Here is a 19,976-nt window from a genome sequence, read left to right on the forward strand (position 1 = left end):
GGGGTTAAATATGTGGTGATGGAAGAAGAATTGATTTTGGGTGGTGAACACACAATGCAATATATAGATGATGTATTACAGAATTGTATACTTGAAACCTATATAATTTTACTAACCAGTGTCACCTCAATAAAGGTAATTAAAAAATGTAGATGAAATGACTGCATGATTCAATACTAGCTTAAGTGAAATGGAAGATTTGTTTTGGGGAATACTGCCAAGTACACTTAGTTAACAGCAAAATAAGCTCCATTTATTGAGTTTATTAAGACATAATGTTGGGTGCTTTCCTTACATTTTCACTTAACTTTCTCAATAATCACATGACGTTTAAACCTCACTTTGTTTTGTCTTTGTTGCCTCGAATTCATGCTGGCGCTTTGGCGTCAAAGCCTGGCTCTGATCCTTAAGTCTCTTGGGCCATCAAGCCTCATACTTTAGCTAGAACTTGGTCACAGCGGAGAACTTGAAGACCAGAGAGAAATGGCCAGAGGCATTGAAATTATGTTGGCTGGGAAATGCTGCTGTGAAGATTGCTTGCTGCCTTGAAGTCACTATTTCTTTCCAGTCTACCAGGGATTAGATAGGAAGAAATGGGCGAGAAGGTATAAAAAAAGAATTTCAGTCAAATAAAAGACAGATTTGACCTTAAAGATTCAGGGACCTTATATTAGGTAGCCAAAGGAAGTCTGTAGATATAAAATGATAGATGCCTATAGCCTAGGATTTATAGTGCTTTTGATGACTGGTAGAGACTCGATTGTATCCAGAGATATAGTTCTATGATTTTATGATTTACTTGAAGCAATATTTTGAGTTATACCTTTACCATGGAAATGTATGGAATATTAACTACTCTCTGTAAGGAAATAACCTGCCTATATAATGACAGATGGTCTCCAGTATTCCGAAGTAGAGCTGTTTAAGTCAGTCTTTCTTTTTCGCTTTCTCTCTCTCGAAAGAAGTTACCTGTAATGTTTAAGAGAATTCCTTTAGCTCGAGAACCAATCATTCATTACTCCATGACTTTTGCGTGAAGTCTATCTTATTTATTTCTGGGTAGCACGTGTCTTCCCTGTTAACTGTAAGTCACACATGAGGTCATTCCAAACCCTGCCATTTATTAACTGTGACCTGGGGCAAATGCTTTAGCCTCTTTGAGCATCAGTTTTCTAATCTCCAGTTTATGTTGAATGAAACCTCATTCATACTGTTGTAACAAAGGCTAGGACGAGTAGTATGTTCAAAGTGCCTGGCATGGAGTCGGTGCTCAGTGAAGATTTGATCTACGTCGCTAGTTCATGCCCAGTGTTTTCCTCTGACTATGCAACCTCTGGAGAGGCCTGAGGGCATTTGTTTAGCCTCTGTCCCAGTCTGGTGAACGTCTGGCACACATTTACTCATCCTTGAAGACACCGTTCACATTTGCCCTGTCCTGTTAAACCTTTCCTACCTTCTGTGGGCAGTGTTAGCTGCTCCTTGTTGCTTCAAAGTATTTTTTTCCATCTGCCTGGCAATGTATTAAGTAGTCAGTAAACATTTTCTAGGTAAATGAGTTTCTGGACATTCATGTGGAGGGGAGTGTTTAGAAAGCTTCTCTTTGAGCCTTGCAGCCTTTTGAGCTCAGCTTAGTGCTTTAGGCTCACGTTAGTAAACATAACAGAATTAAGGAGGTGATGTTCACATGATCTTTTTGGTCCTAAGGAAAAAATGCTTTCAGCATTTAGACTCAATTGCATTTGCAGACTAGTTATCCATTCTGTAATAATCATGATGACAGATAATATTTTGTTAGTACTTACTGTGAGCCAGGCCCGCTGCTGATCATTTTACCTACATTTTCTCATTTAATCTTTGTATCAGCTTTATGATTTAGATACTGTTATCGTACCCATTATACAGGAGAGGAAACTGAGACTCTAGTAAAGTGACTTGCCAAAGACTGCATAACTAGCAAGTAATATAGCCTAGATTTGAATGTAATCTGACTCCAGTGCTAGCTTTGTGAGTTACTATGTTACACAACTTCCCTTTTCTGTATTGCTATAAGAAAACTGTATCGGTGGGTAAAGATGGTTATAAAGGTCAATATTGCTTGAAGATTTTCCCTATATTCACTGTTTATAAAAGGACCACTTGCTTATTTGTTTGTGCCATACACTGTTATACTCTTCACTATTATTTCTGGTGAAATAATAAAATGTGGATTCAGTTTTAATTTTACCATACTAATATCTGTGTGGAGGAATAATTATGACTAAAATACAGTGTAGTGAGAAGAAACCAAGTTTCTATTAAATATTGCTCAAGCAGTGAGTAAGTCATTAAACTTGACTCCAGATGAATATATAACGATTGCTTAATACTAGGCTGCCGGGAAAAACACACACACCCACTCACAGTGGTAGGTGTGTGTGTGTGTGGATATATGTTGTTAGAGATAGTTGGTGCTATATTTTCACAGAGGAAGGGGTTTAGTGTGTGTGTGTGTGTGTGTGTATAGGGAGGAATGGTATGGTTTACACTGCCATTTATTTGCGTTTATCCAAAAGGAAGAAATTTCTTGCTTACAAAATATAAGAGAATCAAGTCTTTAATTTGAAGAGATGAGGAAATACTTAGTCTCTGTTTCAGAAAATATTTCTGCTATATATCCCATCTATCCTAAGAAACTTATAATACAGTCAGGCGATTCCCTGCTTCCTTTCCGTCCTTCTGCCTTGCCAGAATGGACATATGCACTTTATGGCACTGAATATTTATCAGATCCTTCTGAGTGTATGATTCATGTTGAATTACAGTCAGCAATCCCATGAGAACACTAAATGGCTGCTTTGTCTAAGTCTGGTATTTTAGTAATAAAATGCATGGCGTTGAATTTAATCAACTATACATAATTGGTATTGTTCCTGTTCAGACATGCTTGTCCATGGCTTTGTAGAATAATGATTAAAAAGAAAAACCCTGATTCTGCAATTTTTGTTTGTTTGGGACAAAATTTCAGGAAACAACTTGGCCTTGGGCAAAACTGTGCAATTCAATCAGGGACAGAACGTTGGAAAAGATAAGTAGGTAAAATTTGTCTTGAGGGTGGGCCACATAGGCACACGTGTCTGAGTTGTAAAAGTGAAGGGATTTTATGGGTTTATAAGGCATGAAGCATTTGGTCCTGTTCTGGAGATTAGGGAGGATTTTGGAAAAGGACCTGTGGCTGAGATCATAGGAATAGCAGAGCAAAGCAAAAAGACATCTGGTAGAATAGAGAGGTAGCATAGAGATATATGTGGACAGGCTGGGGACAGAGGAGGGAAAGTGTGATTTTCATGTCTGTTTCACTGAAGACCTGAGGGGTGGTGAGGAAACTTACTTGGCTCTGAGTCCTGTGTGCTCTGGGACCTATTTCAGCTGTGTTTCCAAACCTTGGAGCTGGGCCTCGGAAGCATATATTTCTCTCTAGTGCATGCCTTAGACTGCAGTTACAGGCCAGCTGTGGCTAGGGAGGGGCCTTATTTAGAATAGTCGGTCATAAAGCTACGACTTAGCTTTATCACTTAACCTTCTGTTCTTGCTGAACTGGCCGCTGATCTGGAACGCAAGCTGGATTGTTGTGTTGACCATGCCCACCTGGGCTTGGGGAAGCCAAGATAAAGAACCTTCTGCTCCCCCATTTTCTAGGCCCCTGTGGCCTAGAAAAGGGCAGTATATTGAACAAATGAGATGTGAATAGATGCTAGACAGTCTTAGAACTCACCCTGGATAAACTCGAATGTGTCCCTGCTGTGCTATGTAAGAATTACCATATTGCTACAGGCTTACTACCTCCATCGTTTAGTCGGGGCGGGGGGGCCTGCAATTTGTATTACTCGAGTCTACCTCTGTAAAAATAAGTTTGTCTCCTCTCTTCCTTTCCTTTTGCAGACCTATCCCTTCTCCCTGATTTTGCCGCCGTCTTTCATATTCAAGACAACAAGCATCGATAGTTACTGCTTTGCTTTCATACTTATTCCTGCCTCAGCCATCGTCTTCCTCTCGTTGAATTCTCATGAATTTTGTTTTAAGTTAAATTTGATTGCAACACTAAATCACCCATTTCTGCTTAATGTTCTGCTGATCATATAATTTGAAAGACTATTCAACACTTCAAAAAGAGTAGTGATAGTTAGAATATTGCTGTTAGTGCATTCTGATGTTGAGTAACAGATGACATGTCCAGTGAATAGCATGGCTGCTTTGATTGCATAATTGTAGGTTTGTTTGACTTCAGAAAAATTATATGCAGGTCAACTTCGTCCATTCAGATACTTTTCACATTATGTAAATATCAGAGCACTTCGTCTAAAAAGCCTTCCTTTAGTGATTATCATTCTTTATTTTTTCTAGAGTTTGCTCCTGAACAGGAAAAAAAAACACTAAACCCAAAAACCAAACAGGAACCATCTTTAAAGAGTGGGTTTAATGCTATGGCTCTTCCTGGTCTACATAAGACTTCTGAAGCTCTTCGGCTGCTGGCAGCAGTTCCTAGTGTTTGGGGACGGTGCTGAGCTCTGTCCCTGGGCATAGACACACAGATGTGTAGGGGGACAGCCCGGTACTGGTATACTAAGAGAAACAGTTATAATTTTAGAATCTAAATCAAGCTTTATCTGTGCCCTCTGGACTTGATTTGCTGGGGCAGAGGCAGGGTCAGGGGGACTTACCTCAGTTATTATACAAACTTCTTAACAGTTTCTTAATTAGTGTGCCAGATACGAGTCTGTTCTGCAGCTCTCCCCGTCACCACGCTCTGTCCATGAGCCTTGCCCGTGGGTTTATTGGCTTATAAATGAATGTTCAGGTGTATCACTTAGGCTCATTTGATTGACACAAGGGTTGACTGTAATAAATGCATGCTTCTAGAACGGCACATCCAAGAAGTAGGAATCTCCCGGGACTCCCCAGACCCTGCCTGGCTGGGGAAAGGCAGTCAGAGGCAGGAGTGTAATAAATGGTTTTGACACTGGGCTCCACTCAGTGTATCTCCGCAACGTGAAGCCTTCCAGGACTCTTCCTCTTGAACGTTTCCCTCCTGCTGCCCTTCTTCACGTGCTGCCTGGTCATCAGTCTGTGGCCGCTACTTCCATCTCTGCTGCTGCCGTGCCCTTGGCCTCAGACATGTCTGACTTCTGAGCAGCTAGAGTTGGCTTAGTTATCCTCCTAGCACACAGTGGTGACTTGGCTGCTTTTGTAGTGCCTCTAGTTAGCCTTGCTGATGTAAAAGGTCATTCTCTTCACCACTGTCAAAATTTAGTACAGTCGACCCTTGAATAACATGGGGTTAGGGGTGCCGATCCACTGCGCAGCCGAAAATCCGCATATAACCTTTGATGTCCCCCCAAACTTAACTACTGTTATCCTACTGTTGACCGGCCGCTTGCCGATTACATAAAAAGTTGATGAACACACATTTTGTATATATATGTACTGTATTCTTACAATAAAGTAAGCTAGAGAAAGGAAAATACAAAGAAAATAATAAGGAAGAGAAAGTACATTTACAGTATGTACTGAAAACAACCTGTGTATGAGTGGACCATGTGCAGTTCAAACTCGTGTTGGTCAAGGGTCAACTGTGATCTTCCAAAAGGAGCAAATCATTTTCTTTTTATCAGGTTCCTCCGCTTAAGGAGTTTGGAAAAGCTTCCCAAGGACCAGGTCTGCCAGCGTTTGAGTGGCATCGCCTAGTGTGCCTCTTGGACTGGATCACCAGGCAGCCCGGCCGCAGCTCGGGGCCATGGCCTTCCTCCTCCTGTGGTTTGTTGCTTGGGCATTCGTGAAGGGGGTGGAGCTGCTTGTGCTTCTCCTCGTGTTTAAGTACCTTTTTGCACAGGTGGGCAGGTGGACAAACTGCAGTTAGAAAGCGTAAGGTGGAGGTCTGCTCTGACTTGTGCAAGTTATTTCAGCTGCTTAGTGCTTGGTTTTTCTCGTACATAAAGTGAAGATAAAGCTCCCTATCCCTTAGTGTTGCTGTGAGGTTTAATGTAAGTGTGGTGTACTCAGGGCCGTCTTGGTACATAATATAGTGTTTACTAATAGTTAGCTACAGCTACTGTCATTACAGACGATTTTCATGACTTGCCACGCTTTATCACCTACACCAATTTTCTCTGCATGCCAGGCTAGCAGAGGTGTGGTACAGTGATACTTTCCTCTCTGAGACTGTCATTCTGTGAATTTTAATATTTTCTGTGTGATCCTCTTCCTCCCGGCTCCACCCCCACGCCCCCACCTTACTGATGCCATCTTGTTTCTTATGGAAAAATCACAATGAAAATATAATAGGCAAGTGAATTTTTATCATGTCTTCTTTATATTTTAATTCAGTTGAATATCTGAGGCAGGACAATTTATAGTTTGATGAAAGTTTGAGTTACAAATTTATTAAATAATGGCCATATAAGAATATTGAAGGAAGAGTTGCTATAATTCTTTGTGGGATCCCAAGAACACTAAAGCATCATTCTTGCCACAAATGGATCAAAATCTGTTTGCAGAAATGAAACAAGTGCACATAAGAAGACAAGATTGTTTATGGTTAAAAGTGCCAAAGTGTCAAGTATAATCGTTCATAAAGTAAGTGATAGCCTTCTAGGCTGGTATAGTTTAAAAGTAGGTACAGCCTGAGCTCAGCTTTTGAGGGGTGTGTAGAATTTGGTTGGTATGGAATTTTAGAAAGGGCTTTCCCTGTAAGAGGGAGAGATTTCTGATGGTGACATTATATACTGAGGAACAAAGGAGCGGGGAACCCCTGGCTGGTCACTCCCTCCACAGCCACCCCCTCCCCCAGCCACGTTTTTAGTCAGCCACCAACTCTTCATTTATTTGTTTATCCTTATTTTTCCTCCCAAATTCCTGAATTCTTCAGGGATTTATTTGGTCTGCTTGCCTTTTCCATGCACCACTATGTTCTTCTTTTCCCACCTCAGTTCTTTAGTTGAAAAAGACACAGATTCCCTGTTGTCTTCCCTAGCCTACCGTGTCTGAAACATGAACCCCAAAATAACATTTTTAAAAAGCGGTTGTTATTGCAGTAATTAGAGAGGTAAGGGTTAACAAGAACAAAGCATTTCCAAAGTTACCTTACAATAGCTGTGGTCGGTTGTGACTTGGTATGGATGTTCTCGTGGCCCCTCGTCCATTATGGAGTCTCGGCTAGTTCTCGTCTTCCATCTCTGGCCTTGCCAACCCTTCTCCACGACGGAACACGACATTGACTTCTAGCCTGAAGTCGTCTGACTGGGCGTCACTTCCAGGTGTGGTATGCCTGTTCGTTCTTTTCAGGACTAGCTTCTTGATCTCTCGTGGTGCTTTCCCTTTGTTGCCTCAGGGCCGCACTAGTCATGGAGTTTCTTCAGCTGGTCCCAACATTTCTCGGGCCTCGAAACTTTCGCTGAGGCCTCCTGCAGGTCACAGGTGGCCTCCAAAGATTCTTCCCTGAGGCTTCACGCCATCAAACATTGACCCAGCCATCGTTCACTTTCTTCTTTGCAGGGAAGGTCTCCTTGGCCTTGCATTTGAAATTGCTGTCTGATTCGAGTCTTCCTGTTATCCGTGGGATCTTGACAGTGAGAACTGTCATCCTATTTATTTTATTTTGCAAACCCTTTCATAGCATTTTGCATGCTGAAGGCACATTTCCAAGTGCTTTCAAAATTTCAAAAATTTATTTATTTAATCCCAGAGGGAAGTTGCCAACATTCTATCAATTCCACTGATTTAAGCTCCTAACAAACTTTTATTTCTGCACTTCAAAGACTTTTGCCAATAGATCCTTCAATGGGTTCCTCTTCAGTTTAAAGATGCCTCTCCTTACCTGATTGTTGATCTAACAGTTTATGCTATTGGTCCTTACTCCGGTTACCAGGTTGACTTGTCTTGTGACTGGTGCAAGTGTCAGAATCCAATATCCATAAAATGCACTGATTTCACTAAATAAAGAAAAAATATACCATAATTTCATTTTCCCCTAGATTCTTCCCTGGCTGTTTCTTACTATCTCTTGATTCTTTTGTTTTTAAGAAGATTTCTTTTTTCCCCGGTTGTTTTGGTTGTCCTCAGTGGGAAGATGGGTCTACAGGCTACTGTTAACTAGAAGTGGAAATCTTCCTCATTTGCTCTTTAGCTGTCCAAGGAGGTTCACGTGCAGATAGATAGATGGTTGGGCCACTTGAGTGGATGAGGGTACTGGGCTGGGTGAAGTGCGCGGATGAGGGTACTGGGCTGGGTGAAGTGCAGTGATTGATTTACGACCATACAAGCAAGTGGCAGAGCCTGGGATTTGTGCTCTGAGTCTACCTTTCTGCCTTTTCCAACTGGGCGTATTCTCAGAATTTTGAATGAAGCTGGCATATGTTGAGGAAGTTTTAAAAAATATGTAATGCCTTTACAAAATCATGTAGGCCACCGACTGATGTAGGTTATGCTGCTGCAACTTTTTCCAGATAGGGCATTTTCAATGGGAAATAATCATTGCTTTCTTTTTCTTTTAGCTGAAGTGAGTAGTGAATATAGCATGGACAAAGCAATGGTGGAATTTGCTATGATGGATCGGGAACTGAACCATTATGTAAAGGCTGTGCAGTCTGCGATGAATCATGTAAGTGTCCACGCTCCCCTGGTTACATATGGTTACAAGTCTCTGACCTAGAAATAAAAACACATCAAAATTCTCCTCTAACCTTTAATATTTCCTTATCCTTACTTTAGCACCTAGTAACTTCTTCTTAATCAGGAAGTTCATAAAATAGGTATCTTAAATATTTTCCCAGCTAGGCCACCTAGGTTTAATGAGGATACTACATCTATTTTAGATTTTCCTCCATTTTTTCAGTCTTGACATTTTTAGTCTAAGCCTCCTTCGTATGTGAGAAGGTTTTTTGTTTGTTTGTTTGTTTGTTTTTTTAAAGATTTTATTGGGGAAGAGGGAACAGGACTTTATTGGGCAACAGTGTGTACTTCCAGGATTTTTTTTCCAAGTCAAGTTGTTGTCCTTTCAATCTTAGTTGTGGAGGGCGCAGCTCAGCTCCAGGTTCAGTTGCTGTTGCTAGTTGCAGGGGGCACAGCCCACCATCCCTTGCGGGACTCGAGGAGTTGAACCGGCAACCTTGTGGTTGAGAGCCCACTGGCCCATGTGGGAATCGAACCGGCAGCCTTTGGAGTTAGGAGCACGAGCTCCAACCGCCTGAGCTACCAGGCCAGCCCCAAGAAGGTGTTTTTTAATAAAATGCTAAAAATTGGTATTGAACTTGTCTTTATTGTTCTGTTTGCCTAAGCATACAATTTAGACCAGGTTTAGTTACTCATTCTCCAGCTTTAACTAATATGCAGCTATTGCAGAATTCATAGACTCAGGTAATATGGAAGAGTTTCAGAGCATGTTTAAAAATAAAGAAGGTTGGCATTTTGGTTTTTCCAGGAGCCAAACTTACCTTTGTTGACTCCAGCTACCACAGGAACAGAAGATAGGCAGTTAAGGTGGAAACATAACAACATCCTTTTCAGCAGTACCGTGTTGAGTAAGAAATGAGCAATACGATTGCCGTAATGTTTCTGAGAAGTCCTTTGTCCTCTAAGCAGTGGAAACTCCCCTTTGAACTCATTTCATATACCTATGTAATAGGATGTCTTGTACTTCTGGTTTCTTTATTTGCCTTTTCTTACTTAGATCTATGGGAAAATTCCAAAAATAAAATATTTTACAAGATTGGCTGTTATTAAGTGGAAGATACATTTTTAAGTGTGGTTTAATACTTACACCATGCTTAAATGAGCATTACATAGTTACAGGAAGTTTTTTAAAAATTGTTTTAATGGGTTTTTTTTTTCTGGTTTAAAAATTTTTTTTTTCTGGAAAAAAAATTTTTTTTCTGGGTATTTTTTTTTTTTTTTTGGGTTAGTGTTTATTAAATGTTTCATTTGTGACTAACCTAAGACTATCTGCTTGTATCCAAGTAATAAACTCATTATAAAATTCTGATGTTTCCAACCATTGTGGCTATTAGTTCTGGTACTGTGAATATTTCTTCTATAGGAAAATATGCAAATAACATCATGTTAGGGCATTTGAAACTGAATAACAAAGCACTTAGACCAGAGGTTTTCAATTCCAGCTGACCCCTAGAACCAGCCAGTCTCTAAAGAGATTCTGATTTCATTGGCATCGAGCAGGATTAGGGCACCAGCATTTTAAAAACCTCATTCTGATATGTACCCAAGGTTGAAAACCACTGACTCAAAGAACAAGACTAACTTTATAGAATAAAGTGTGTGTGCTACCACAGGTCAGAGTTGGGCCTGTTACATGACCTTGCATTCTATGGAGGTTATTTGATAGCCCTTTCTATCTTTAACTTTGAAGTTGGGCAAATGTAACAGCACAGTGTATATTATAGATAAAAAAAAACTAGATTTGGGAAGTTAAAGAACTTAGTGTAGATTTTTTTTTCCTACTAAACTCTAGGATTCACAGATACTTACGGTATTTTTTTACATAAAGAATTGAACTCTTCCCCCTTCAAAAACTAAGCCACTCATAAAAAAGTCAAAGACAAAGAAACCCTTACCCACATTCAGTAGTTAACAGCATTTCTTTCATCTTCAGGCCTCATCCGTTACCCCCACCCTACTAAAGAGGAAAGGTGATGTTTTTTGAGTTGCATCCCACTTTTTAGCCCTAACCTTACACTAGACTACAGAGCAACTGGATTTAGTGATTCTTGAGCTTGTCAGGAAGGTCCCTGGTCTTTCATAAGAAGAGAAAACATGTTTATTGTCCTTTTCTGATGCAAAGTTGTGCTCTCTAGATAAACTTGATACAAGACCAAGAACAGTAAACCATAAGGTTTCTAGGACCTGAAACCATATGGGGACATAGTGAGGATATGACCCTTATTTTGAGGAAGCTATTTTAGACCTCATAACATACTACGTATTCTTCATATACTTGAAGTTACAGATATGTTATCTTACTGCGTGTTTTGGTGAGGGCTAAAGAATGAACAGTGGCTTGAGGGGGCCAGAATGGTATAGTTCTTTGGAAATAGCAATTGTCTAGGGATCAGAAACCCTTCCAGCCCTGGTTCTTCCATTTTCTAAGTTATGATCCTGGGTCAAGAAACGAAACCTCTTGCACCTCATGTTTTTCATCTATAAAATCCTTGGCCTGCCTATTTCACAAGATGATTATGTGAGTCAGATTAGAATACCGTGTATCAAACACTTTGACATTCCTAAAACTTGAGATGTAAGACACTATGTTACTGCAAACCCAGATTTCCAAACGTATTCCTTAGAAAGATGGAACAAAATCTTCCTTCAAAACAAGTACTTTGCTCCCTTTATTTCAAGGCTGTGAAATAAAACTTGTGTTGGCTTTGACGTGTTCTAGGCTAGAATTCAGGAATCCTAGGATTAGACATAAGCTAGTTAAGTTCCAATAGGAGGTGTTCATGATCTCTAAAACAAAGAAATTGTTTTAAGTCAGATTGCTAAGAAAGAATACAGATAATAGGAACCTGTATGAGTCCCTGTGTAATTTCTCCTCTGCCACAGACTTTTTAGAGCTACTGTACTCCCATTACTGTATCATTTGCCTGGATTCGGATCCAGCCTGTGATCTTTCTGTTCATGAATTTTCATGCAGTCACAGTCCATTTAAAAAAAAGTTTTTAATCATCAAAAAGCTTTAGAGTTTATTATTTAAATAAATGCCTCTCACCTTCACAGAATTCTGAAGGTTGTACACCTCTGGAAAGGTTTTAGTTTACTTTAGAGCCGTAGAGGTGTAGGTCAGTTTTACCAATAATCCTTGGGAAAGTCCCTTTCAGCAGAAGCGCTCAGATTGCCATTCTTGGTCCTTTGAGAAAATGGAGCCACTATATTCTACAATGCCTGATGATTTTATTTGGAATCAGTATTTATTTAAGCACTCTGAAAGTAGGACTTCGTCCCACGTCGTTTGTGGAGGGACTATTATGCATGCAGTGAGCACTAAGAAAAAAAAAGTTCCAGATAGTTTATAAGTCATTTATAAAAACTTTCAGGATAAATGGGTTATATACCTGTCACAACTCTTTAAAACATTTATTTCGAACCACAAAGAATTCTATATGAATCCTTTGGAGACTCTCAGTCATGAGACTACACATGTGATGAAAGTGTTTTGAAAGCTGTGAAATGGCACACAGATTAACTATGCTACAGTTACTTCTTTTATCACTGTTACTGCCAGGGAGTAGCTTTTTTCAGTTTCATGTTGAGAACAGAGTGAAATTCTGACCATTGGCCTTGACGACCTAATGCTCCTTCACTTGATTTCTAGACTTTTATTATTTGAGTATATTGAAGGGACACCAGTGGCTGGTTTTTTGTGCTCAAATGTTCACTGAATAATATTTATTAAACACCTCCATGTGCCAGGCACTGCTGGATGCAAGACATGGAAGGTCGGTCAGCCAGGCCCACGTGACCCCTACCTTCAGATTGTCTGCAGCTTAGAGAGGGAGACAAACGTTTGACAGACTGCTGTGGTATGTGCTACAAAGGGAAAACAGTGCTCAAGGAGAGTTAGTAACTCGGGGCGTAATATTATCTGGGGTTGGGGGACTCCTTCCTGAGGAAAGTCACAGGAGCCTCAGCATCGGGATGGTGACATGTAACTTCTGTATGTGCCTTTTGCATGAAATGGAAGAATCTCTTTTCTGATTGTCTCGGTATCAGAATTTCAGAGTACCTTGATCAATCCACGGACTTAATTTGAGAAAATTAGGGCAGTGAAACCCTACTTTTATACATAGAAAGTGTAATGTATATAGAGCAGTTGGGTAACCTACCTAATCTTGGTCAGTGATTCATTCATTCATAGCTATAAGTGCCTACTATGTGCCAGGAGCTGGGCTTCGTCATGCCAGTCCATGGCAGCAGTTGATTTAAGAATAATTTCATTACTGACATTCTGCTTCTCAAACCTCTTCGTTAGTCAAACGAGTGTATCCCTCCTGAAATAAGACTTTTTATCAGGTATTGAATGTTACAGTGATAATACCATGTAATTCTGTTTCTGTGTTTATGTGATTGTGTAAAACTAAACCTATACATAGTTCTACCCTGTGGGCTTCAGATTCTAGAAGGTGGGTACCAGGTTCGTTCAAGGAATCCTCAAGTCCATTTTCAGCTGTGCAGTTTTTCAAATAAGAGATGGTAAAGGGTCCAGTAAACCCCAGACCACTATGGGGGTGGTCCTTGCAACTTTTTTATAGTCTTCGTTCTCATAGTGAAAAGGGGTGGGTGCCAGGAAGCTGAATAAGAAATGGTGTGACAGGCTCAGATTAGTTTCACATATTATTAGCAGTCAGAGATAAAATACACATCTTCTGTGCTTTTTGATGAGTGGCCTAGTCTTAGAATTTAGCAAAAGTAACTAAAGCTTGAGATTCACATTATACTTGGGTGTTTATTTATTTTATCATGACACTTGATTGTGTAATTTAACTTTAACAAACTTTAAGAGAATTGTCAAGAGTTTACCTACTTACGGTTTTTAGTATGTGCTGCTTCAACATGTTAATTTACTAGAAAATCCAGAACATTTGTACTTTCTTCACTTTCTTACTCTCTTTGGTGCTATGTGCATTTTGTAGATTCTGTAAGATTTCAACGCATTTAAATTGAATTGTTGCCACTTACTTGTTTTTATGTTTTTTTAAGTCAGTGTTTTATAACAATTTCTACCAAAAGCCTGGGGAGGGAGAGTATTTTTCTTCTTAACCTACAGAAGCAATTAGGGCTAGATTAGTCTACTTGTGTTGTTTCTTATAAATCTGTTCGTGAGTATGCCCTGTGTGCTGTGGTTTTTACCTGATAAGCTAACCCGGACATTTAATCTGCCTTTTAAAATGAATAGGTTGAGAGTTAGAAGAGTGGAAATATACCTGTACGTCACATAAGCTGTTGAAACGAACACAATCTTAGATATAATAAAAGAACGAGGTGGGTCAAAGGTATAGCTTACCTCAGCCTTGTCGTTATGCAGCTAGTTTAGAATGTTTTTGACATATCACTTCCATAGTGACGGGGGCGGGGGGGAGGAGAGAAAGGGAAGGGACACGCTCTAGAGTGGGGCTAATTAAGTAATTTATTTAATATCTAATCACTTTATTTAGCAATATGTAATAGCAAAAGACAAAGGCAATTAATAGAATATGCTAATGTCAGAAAGTAAAGGTGGTGAAGACTAAACTATATACATTGATACCAATGTCATGTCAAAGGAGTACACATACATGTAAGTTTGAGAGATCCCAACACATATTTACTATTGATCAAAAATCACTTGGCTGAATACATAAATAACATCACTAAGGAGTATCCAAAAGCAGTCATAAGCTCTATAGGATAGTAACTATTACTGTAGATGTCAAAAGCTCACCAAACTCGGGAAGAACAACGGTGCAAAAGTCATAAATCAAAACCTTGCCAGGTCTGCAGCTGAGAGAAACTCAAGCATCTCCTACACCGCTGCTTGTTAGTTCCCAAGAATGCTGCTGCTGCTGCTGTTAGAAGTTAGGACGTCTTCTGATGTTGTAAGCTGCAAGCTGCATACAAGTTTTTCTAGATGCTAACAAGTTCTCGAGAAGCCTAACTGTGGGGAACAACACGGGAGAGGCCGGGAACCAGCCAGTCCTCACCAGGTTCACGGCTGGAAGTCAGGACATCCCCTGGTGTTGAAAGCTGCCTGTTGCTGGAAGTCTTCAAAATATTAGAATGATGAAGAATCACCAATGACAAATGACCAAATGATGAAATAATAATTACACTGCCAACTGAGGTCTGTCTTATATATTTTGTCACATGTACCTTAGAGCCAAGTTTCTTGTTCCTTCGTCCCCCTCCGGGAATGGCCAGTTCCGGGAGGGTCTGGCAGTTACTGATATGAATGCTGCCCATCCGGCCGAAGGGCCAATTCATCCAGATAAGCAACAAGGCTTGGCAACGTGCCTGTCACGTCATCCTGATATAACTTAGCTACTTCTTCACTTCATCTGCTGATGTGGGCGAAACAGACAGAAAGCAATCTCATCTCATGTCTCCCCTGCTCGGGAGGATGAGACCAAAGGGGGAATTTACTCAACCTCTGATCAAAGCACAGACAGAAAAGGCAGAAAAGCAACCTCATCTCATGTGTCCCCTGCTCGGGAGGATGAGACCAAAGGCGGAATTTACTCAACCCCTGATCACAGCACAGAAATCACCTCACATACAGGAACAGATAAAAGCTAATAGACAAAAGCTCACATCAACCAATGAAGGCAAATTTTCCTCAACATCTTCCCTACAACTTCCCCATACTGCCTTTCCCTTCACCCTCCATCAAGTGGTAACTTTGCCTTTTGTGCATCTTGCTTTAAAGTTATCTTAATCTCCACTGCTTTAACGTGCAATCTATGCCTAGCAGTTACCGTTCAGTTAAAGCAGATTTGGGGAGTATTTCTCACTTAGAAAGCTAATAACTGATAGTATCTGAAGGAAGATCCAAGCCAGAGAACATGATTTGTTAGCTGTGGTCATCTCTTGACTGAGTGTGACAATGCATCTCACATGGGGAATCGTCAACCAAAGAAGAAGGAGGGGAAATTACTTAGTGAGTTATAACATTTTAGGAGAGAAGACGCCTGAGTGTGAGAGAAATTACTGTTGTCAGCAGAATAGCAAGAAGGTGGGAGGTGACAGTGGAATCAGTGAAAATCTCTGGGAGCCAGGTAGGAAAGTACTAGAGAACCCCCTCTTCTCCCTTCCCTGTCCCCCACACTTGACACTCCACACTAATGTTCGGTCTCTTAACACCTTTCTTGTCAAAAGTTTCCAAGTGCTCTATATGGGAGTCTTTTCATCTATAGGAATATTGCCCACCTGTGGAAATTAACCAGACCAAAAAAAAAAAAGTTGACTTTCGGTATTCAGTCTTCAGGTACTTGGCTCCGGGATGTGTCTGTTTCAGTAATTACTGGTGATTAATTTCTATTCCAGTGCTTTAGAACTTCCTCTGCAGTTATTTCCAAATGAAGGTTGGGTTTGGTAGCATTTTGTCTGATCTACAGCGAGTTAGGTGTGGATCTAGTATGTCACTAATTGAGTTGCCCCTGTAGGAAAGAATCTAGGTTCACATCTCTTAGGTTACCAAGTAATGTAGCTGCTAACAGGTGGAGATTCTGGTGTCCGCTATATTGAGATGAGTTTTCATGGGTAGTTACTAGAAATCCGTCTTTGTGGTATTAAGTGTTGGATTTTATTCAGAATTTTGAAACATTCACACTCTGCTGGGCCTTAGTGCGCCCCTAGTGCAGCATTTTCAGATGTTTGCTCCATAATGCTAAGTAATCAGGATGTGAAGAAGTATATTAGGAAAAATGAATTTTGTGGTCAAATAAGTTTGGAGAATGCTTGATTAAAAGAATTTCCTTAAAGACTCTAAAATCTTTAATATGCTTCTAAGCACTTTGATTTTCCAAAGGAAGCCTATTTGGTAATTTCCTAAACGGATTTAACTAGAAAACCTCTCTAAGGGAAGGACGGATACTCTGCAGGACCCACTTTGGGAAATGCTGCAACCTCCTTTATGTTTCAAAGGAGGCTAAGAGATAGGTCCAGCTGTTTGTGTAGAGTTTTTGTGGCATCCGGGGAACTGGGGTGTGCATCAGATGTCCTACCTGAAATGTTACCCAAAAGATGTTTCTGTGTAGGAAAGGACCAGGCCACTGAAAAGACTGCATTATTCCAACGGTGAAAAAGAGGGAGGAAAAAATTTCAAAAGCATGCAGTCGTTGCTTGGCTATCAGAATCTATGTTTGAAGCAAACAAGACCTCTGTGTGGAGTGTTCCTTCAGAAGAGCAGAGAGAAGGAAAGGAAGAGAGGAGGTTTCAGAGGGTACAGGCAGAGGGACATGGCAGCTGTGTGGGCAGGCAAAGCATGCAGGCCTTTGAGAGGCCTGGCTCACCCCAACACTCCAGTTAGGTGCTGGAGGGCCTAATACTATTGAAACCCTTGGCCTCTGTGGCAGCAGACTATTCTGGCAGCTAATCACTTGAATTGTTTAAATGACGTGACTGTTCTCTAATCTAGCCAACTCCTGCTTATTTCTGAGATTGGGCATAGTCCATGTATAGCATCAAACTCTTATTTTAGACATAGTCACTTTCGCCTCCTTCCATATCCCACTTTTCAGCATAACCGATAAGTATTCAGGGCCTTGAGATTTAGGCCTTTCCCCACTGTCTAGCCGTAGAAGAGAGATGAGGAAATAGATTGAACAGGGGAATGGATCACCAAATGCTAAGGTTCACTGTAAAATGAATGCATTTTCTGTGTTGAGGTGAAAAGCAGTTTATTAATTAAAGCCTGTTTATTATTAAAGTGTATTATTAAAGTCTTGTATTAATCTCGTCATTAAGGTGTTCACTTAATACCAGTAGTATGCTTAGTCTAATGAAGATACCAAAGCCTCTTGACATGTGTATACAAAATAATCCTAACAGTGAAATAGATGGACAGAGACAGTAAGCACGTGCTCAGGAAATTCCTAGTGAGGGAAGAGAGTCTGTGTGTGAATGCCGGCTTTTCTGCCCTCTGACTCTGAGCCTCCGTTTCTTCTTAACGTGAGGATCTTAGTGTAACGACGAGAAGTGATAGCGTGGAAGCAGCTCACAGTCCCCTCACACTCATTTATAAAGTTGCCTGGACAGTTCTGTAAAGATGTCGTTTCCTAGGATCACATTTAAATAGTATCTGAAAGGGAATTTTGAATTAAAATTTGGAGAGTAGAGTAAGCGGCAGGAAACCATTGGGAAAGGCCCAGGTTATGTTCCTTGAGAGGGAGAAGGAAGGGCCTCTTTCCTTAGAGGGAGTCTTCTGGTAATGTGGGGTGAGGGGGTGTTGGGGGGTGGGATCAGTGCCTTAGTGTTGTCACCAGAAAGGATTGGGCAGAATCTGGGGGTCCGGGCCAGGGAGCAGCGTGGCATTTGGCCACTTGGGTTCGAAGTGCCCCGATCAGTAAGTCTCGGTTGTGTGCTCTTTAACGTGTGTGAGTTTGCACTTGTCCTGGGAGGAGGGGCCCCTTTATTCCGAAGTGGAGCCAACGCCCAGTGAACCGTCACTGAGAAAAGGAAGAGATTTCTGTTTATTCTGTTTCTCTCAAAGCATCAAGCTTCTGCTAATAGTGACAGTTTAGGTTTCATTGTTTTGTGTCATGGCCAGTCTGATATTTTAACCACTTAAAGAGTTTTTGGAATATCATTGCCCTCTGGGCTTCTTTTTCTTCAAGGAAAATTTGTGTCACATAATACAGCGTTCTTTAAAATGGTGAAAATCCTTATGTTCGTTTCTCATGGGCTAGAGTAATACAATCTGTTAATTATGAACAGTTTTTAATTTTAATTATTCCTTCTGTCCTTTATTTCATCTTAAAATAATCATTTAACTATCCTCCAATAGGAAGTGATATTTACAAAAACCAAGTCAGTGTTACTTAAAATTGGAAACAAGAACCAGAAGTCGTTTAATATGATTGCATCACATGATTGATTTCCAGACATCCTGACTTCTTTGCTTTTTACCCTCCCCTTGACTGACATGCAGGGGGTCTCACCTGTTTGAGGGCCTGCCTGTTTGAGGGCCTGCCTCAGCTCTTTGTGGTTCTTGCAGTGTTACTGGTACCAAGAGGAAAACCCTCTCTGCACACCAGGTTCCTCTCGTCACCCTGAAGTTTATTTTAGCCCCAACAGGCAACAGAAGCCCAAAATGCCACTTGAAATACTGAATAGGAACTCTTAAGTGGACTAAATCCCGGGTGTGCTTAGAGCATTCCTCTGGCAAAATCAGACATTAAATTTGGCACGTAAGGTTACACCGTGTTTTTAAAAGTCTCAGCATAAACACCGTATGCTTAGTTTTTTCTTAGAAGAAATTCTTAAGATATGACTTAAAACACTTATAAATAATGTAGATGAAATTAGAACATGTCATACAAGCTTTTCTGTACTAGTAATGGAGTTAACTCTGCCAGAATATAGAAATCAAAGTGCTTTGCAATGTAAAGCGTGTATGATCTCGTTACAGTAGTAAATTTTCTGGTGTTGATATTCAGCTTAATTACTGAGTTTTCTTCTTTGCCTATCTGCTGAATGGCTGTGTGACCTTAAGCAAGTTTGCAAAATGAACTTGCTAGTAATATCTGCCCCTGTCTCTCTCAGAGTGATTTCTTGATGAAAAAAAGGAGATAACGTATGTGAAAGCGCTTGAGAGGTAAAAGTGCTGTATAAAAGGTAAGGTCTTAGTATTGTGTGCTGTTAAATTTTAACTTCTTTCTCTTACCATAAAAATGTCTACCACATGCTGATTTACATTGGTGAACTTTTCTACACTGCCTAAACTCAGAATAAATGATAACAGGTGACTTGTGTCTTGTTTTCTCTATTTTCCCATCCCATAGCTTAAACCAGAAGGAAACAAAATGTGTAAGTTTTACATTCACTTTTTGTCCTTAATTTAGTCATCTTTTTGGTAAATGTTTATTTCTGTCTCCCGCCCACCTCCCAAGATTCTTACATGAATCTCATGTAACAACAGTTTAGCAAGTGACGAATGTAGATTGGGCTTAGTCCCTGAGTCACTTTATTATGAAACACTGAAAAGTTGAACATCTATATATAACAAGGAGGAAATCATTTGAAACAATTTATACTTTCTGATCTGATGGTTTTAGTGACTAACTCATCACGCAACAATGAAGAAGGAAATTAATGAAATTGTACAAAGCCAGACAACATTAGTTTAAAAATAAGGTCTAAATAAATCACACTCACCTTTACTTCCTTCTCCCCCAGTTGTTGTTTGATTGATAAGAGCCCTGGGCGGAGAAATAAAGATCTAGCTTCTGATCCTCATTTTG

At 40.3% G+C, this 19,976-nt stretch overlaps 1 protein-coding gene across 2 annotated transcripts in view; it reads left to right on the forward strand.

Annotated features, from left to right (window-relative positions):
• The window catches only part of NSMCE2 (NSE2 (MMS21) homolog, SMC5-SMC6 complex SUMO ligase), a 210,139-nt gene that overhangs the window by 36,225 nt on the left and 153,938 nt on the right, over nucleotides 1–19,976 (forward strand). For both annotated transcript variants that reach the window (XM_033126607.1, XM_033126608.1), the window contains exon 3: nucleotides 8,526–8,632. In XM_033126607.1, the coding sequence (XP_032982498.1) occupies nucleotides 8,526–8,632 (107 nt within the window). The remainder of the gene's footprint in view (nucleotides 1–8,525; nucleotides 8,633–19,976) is intronic.

This window comes from Rhinolophus ferrumequinum, chromosome 14 (assembly GCF_004115265.2).
Source record: "Rhinolophus ferrumequinum isolate MPI-CBG mRhiFer1 chromosome 14, mRhiFer1_v1.p, whole genome shotgun sequence".
In the NCBI taxonomy this organism is placed as follows: domain Eukaryota; kingdom Metazoa; phylum Chordata; class Mammalia; order Chiroptera; family Rhinolophidae; genus Rhinolophus; species Rhinolophus ferrumequinum.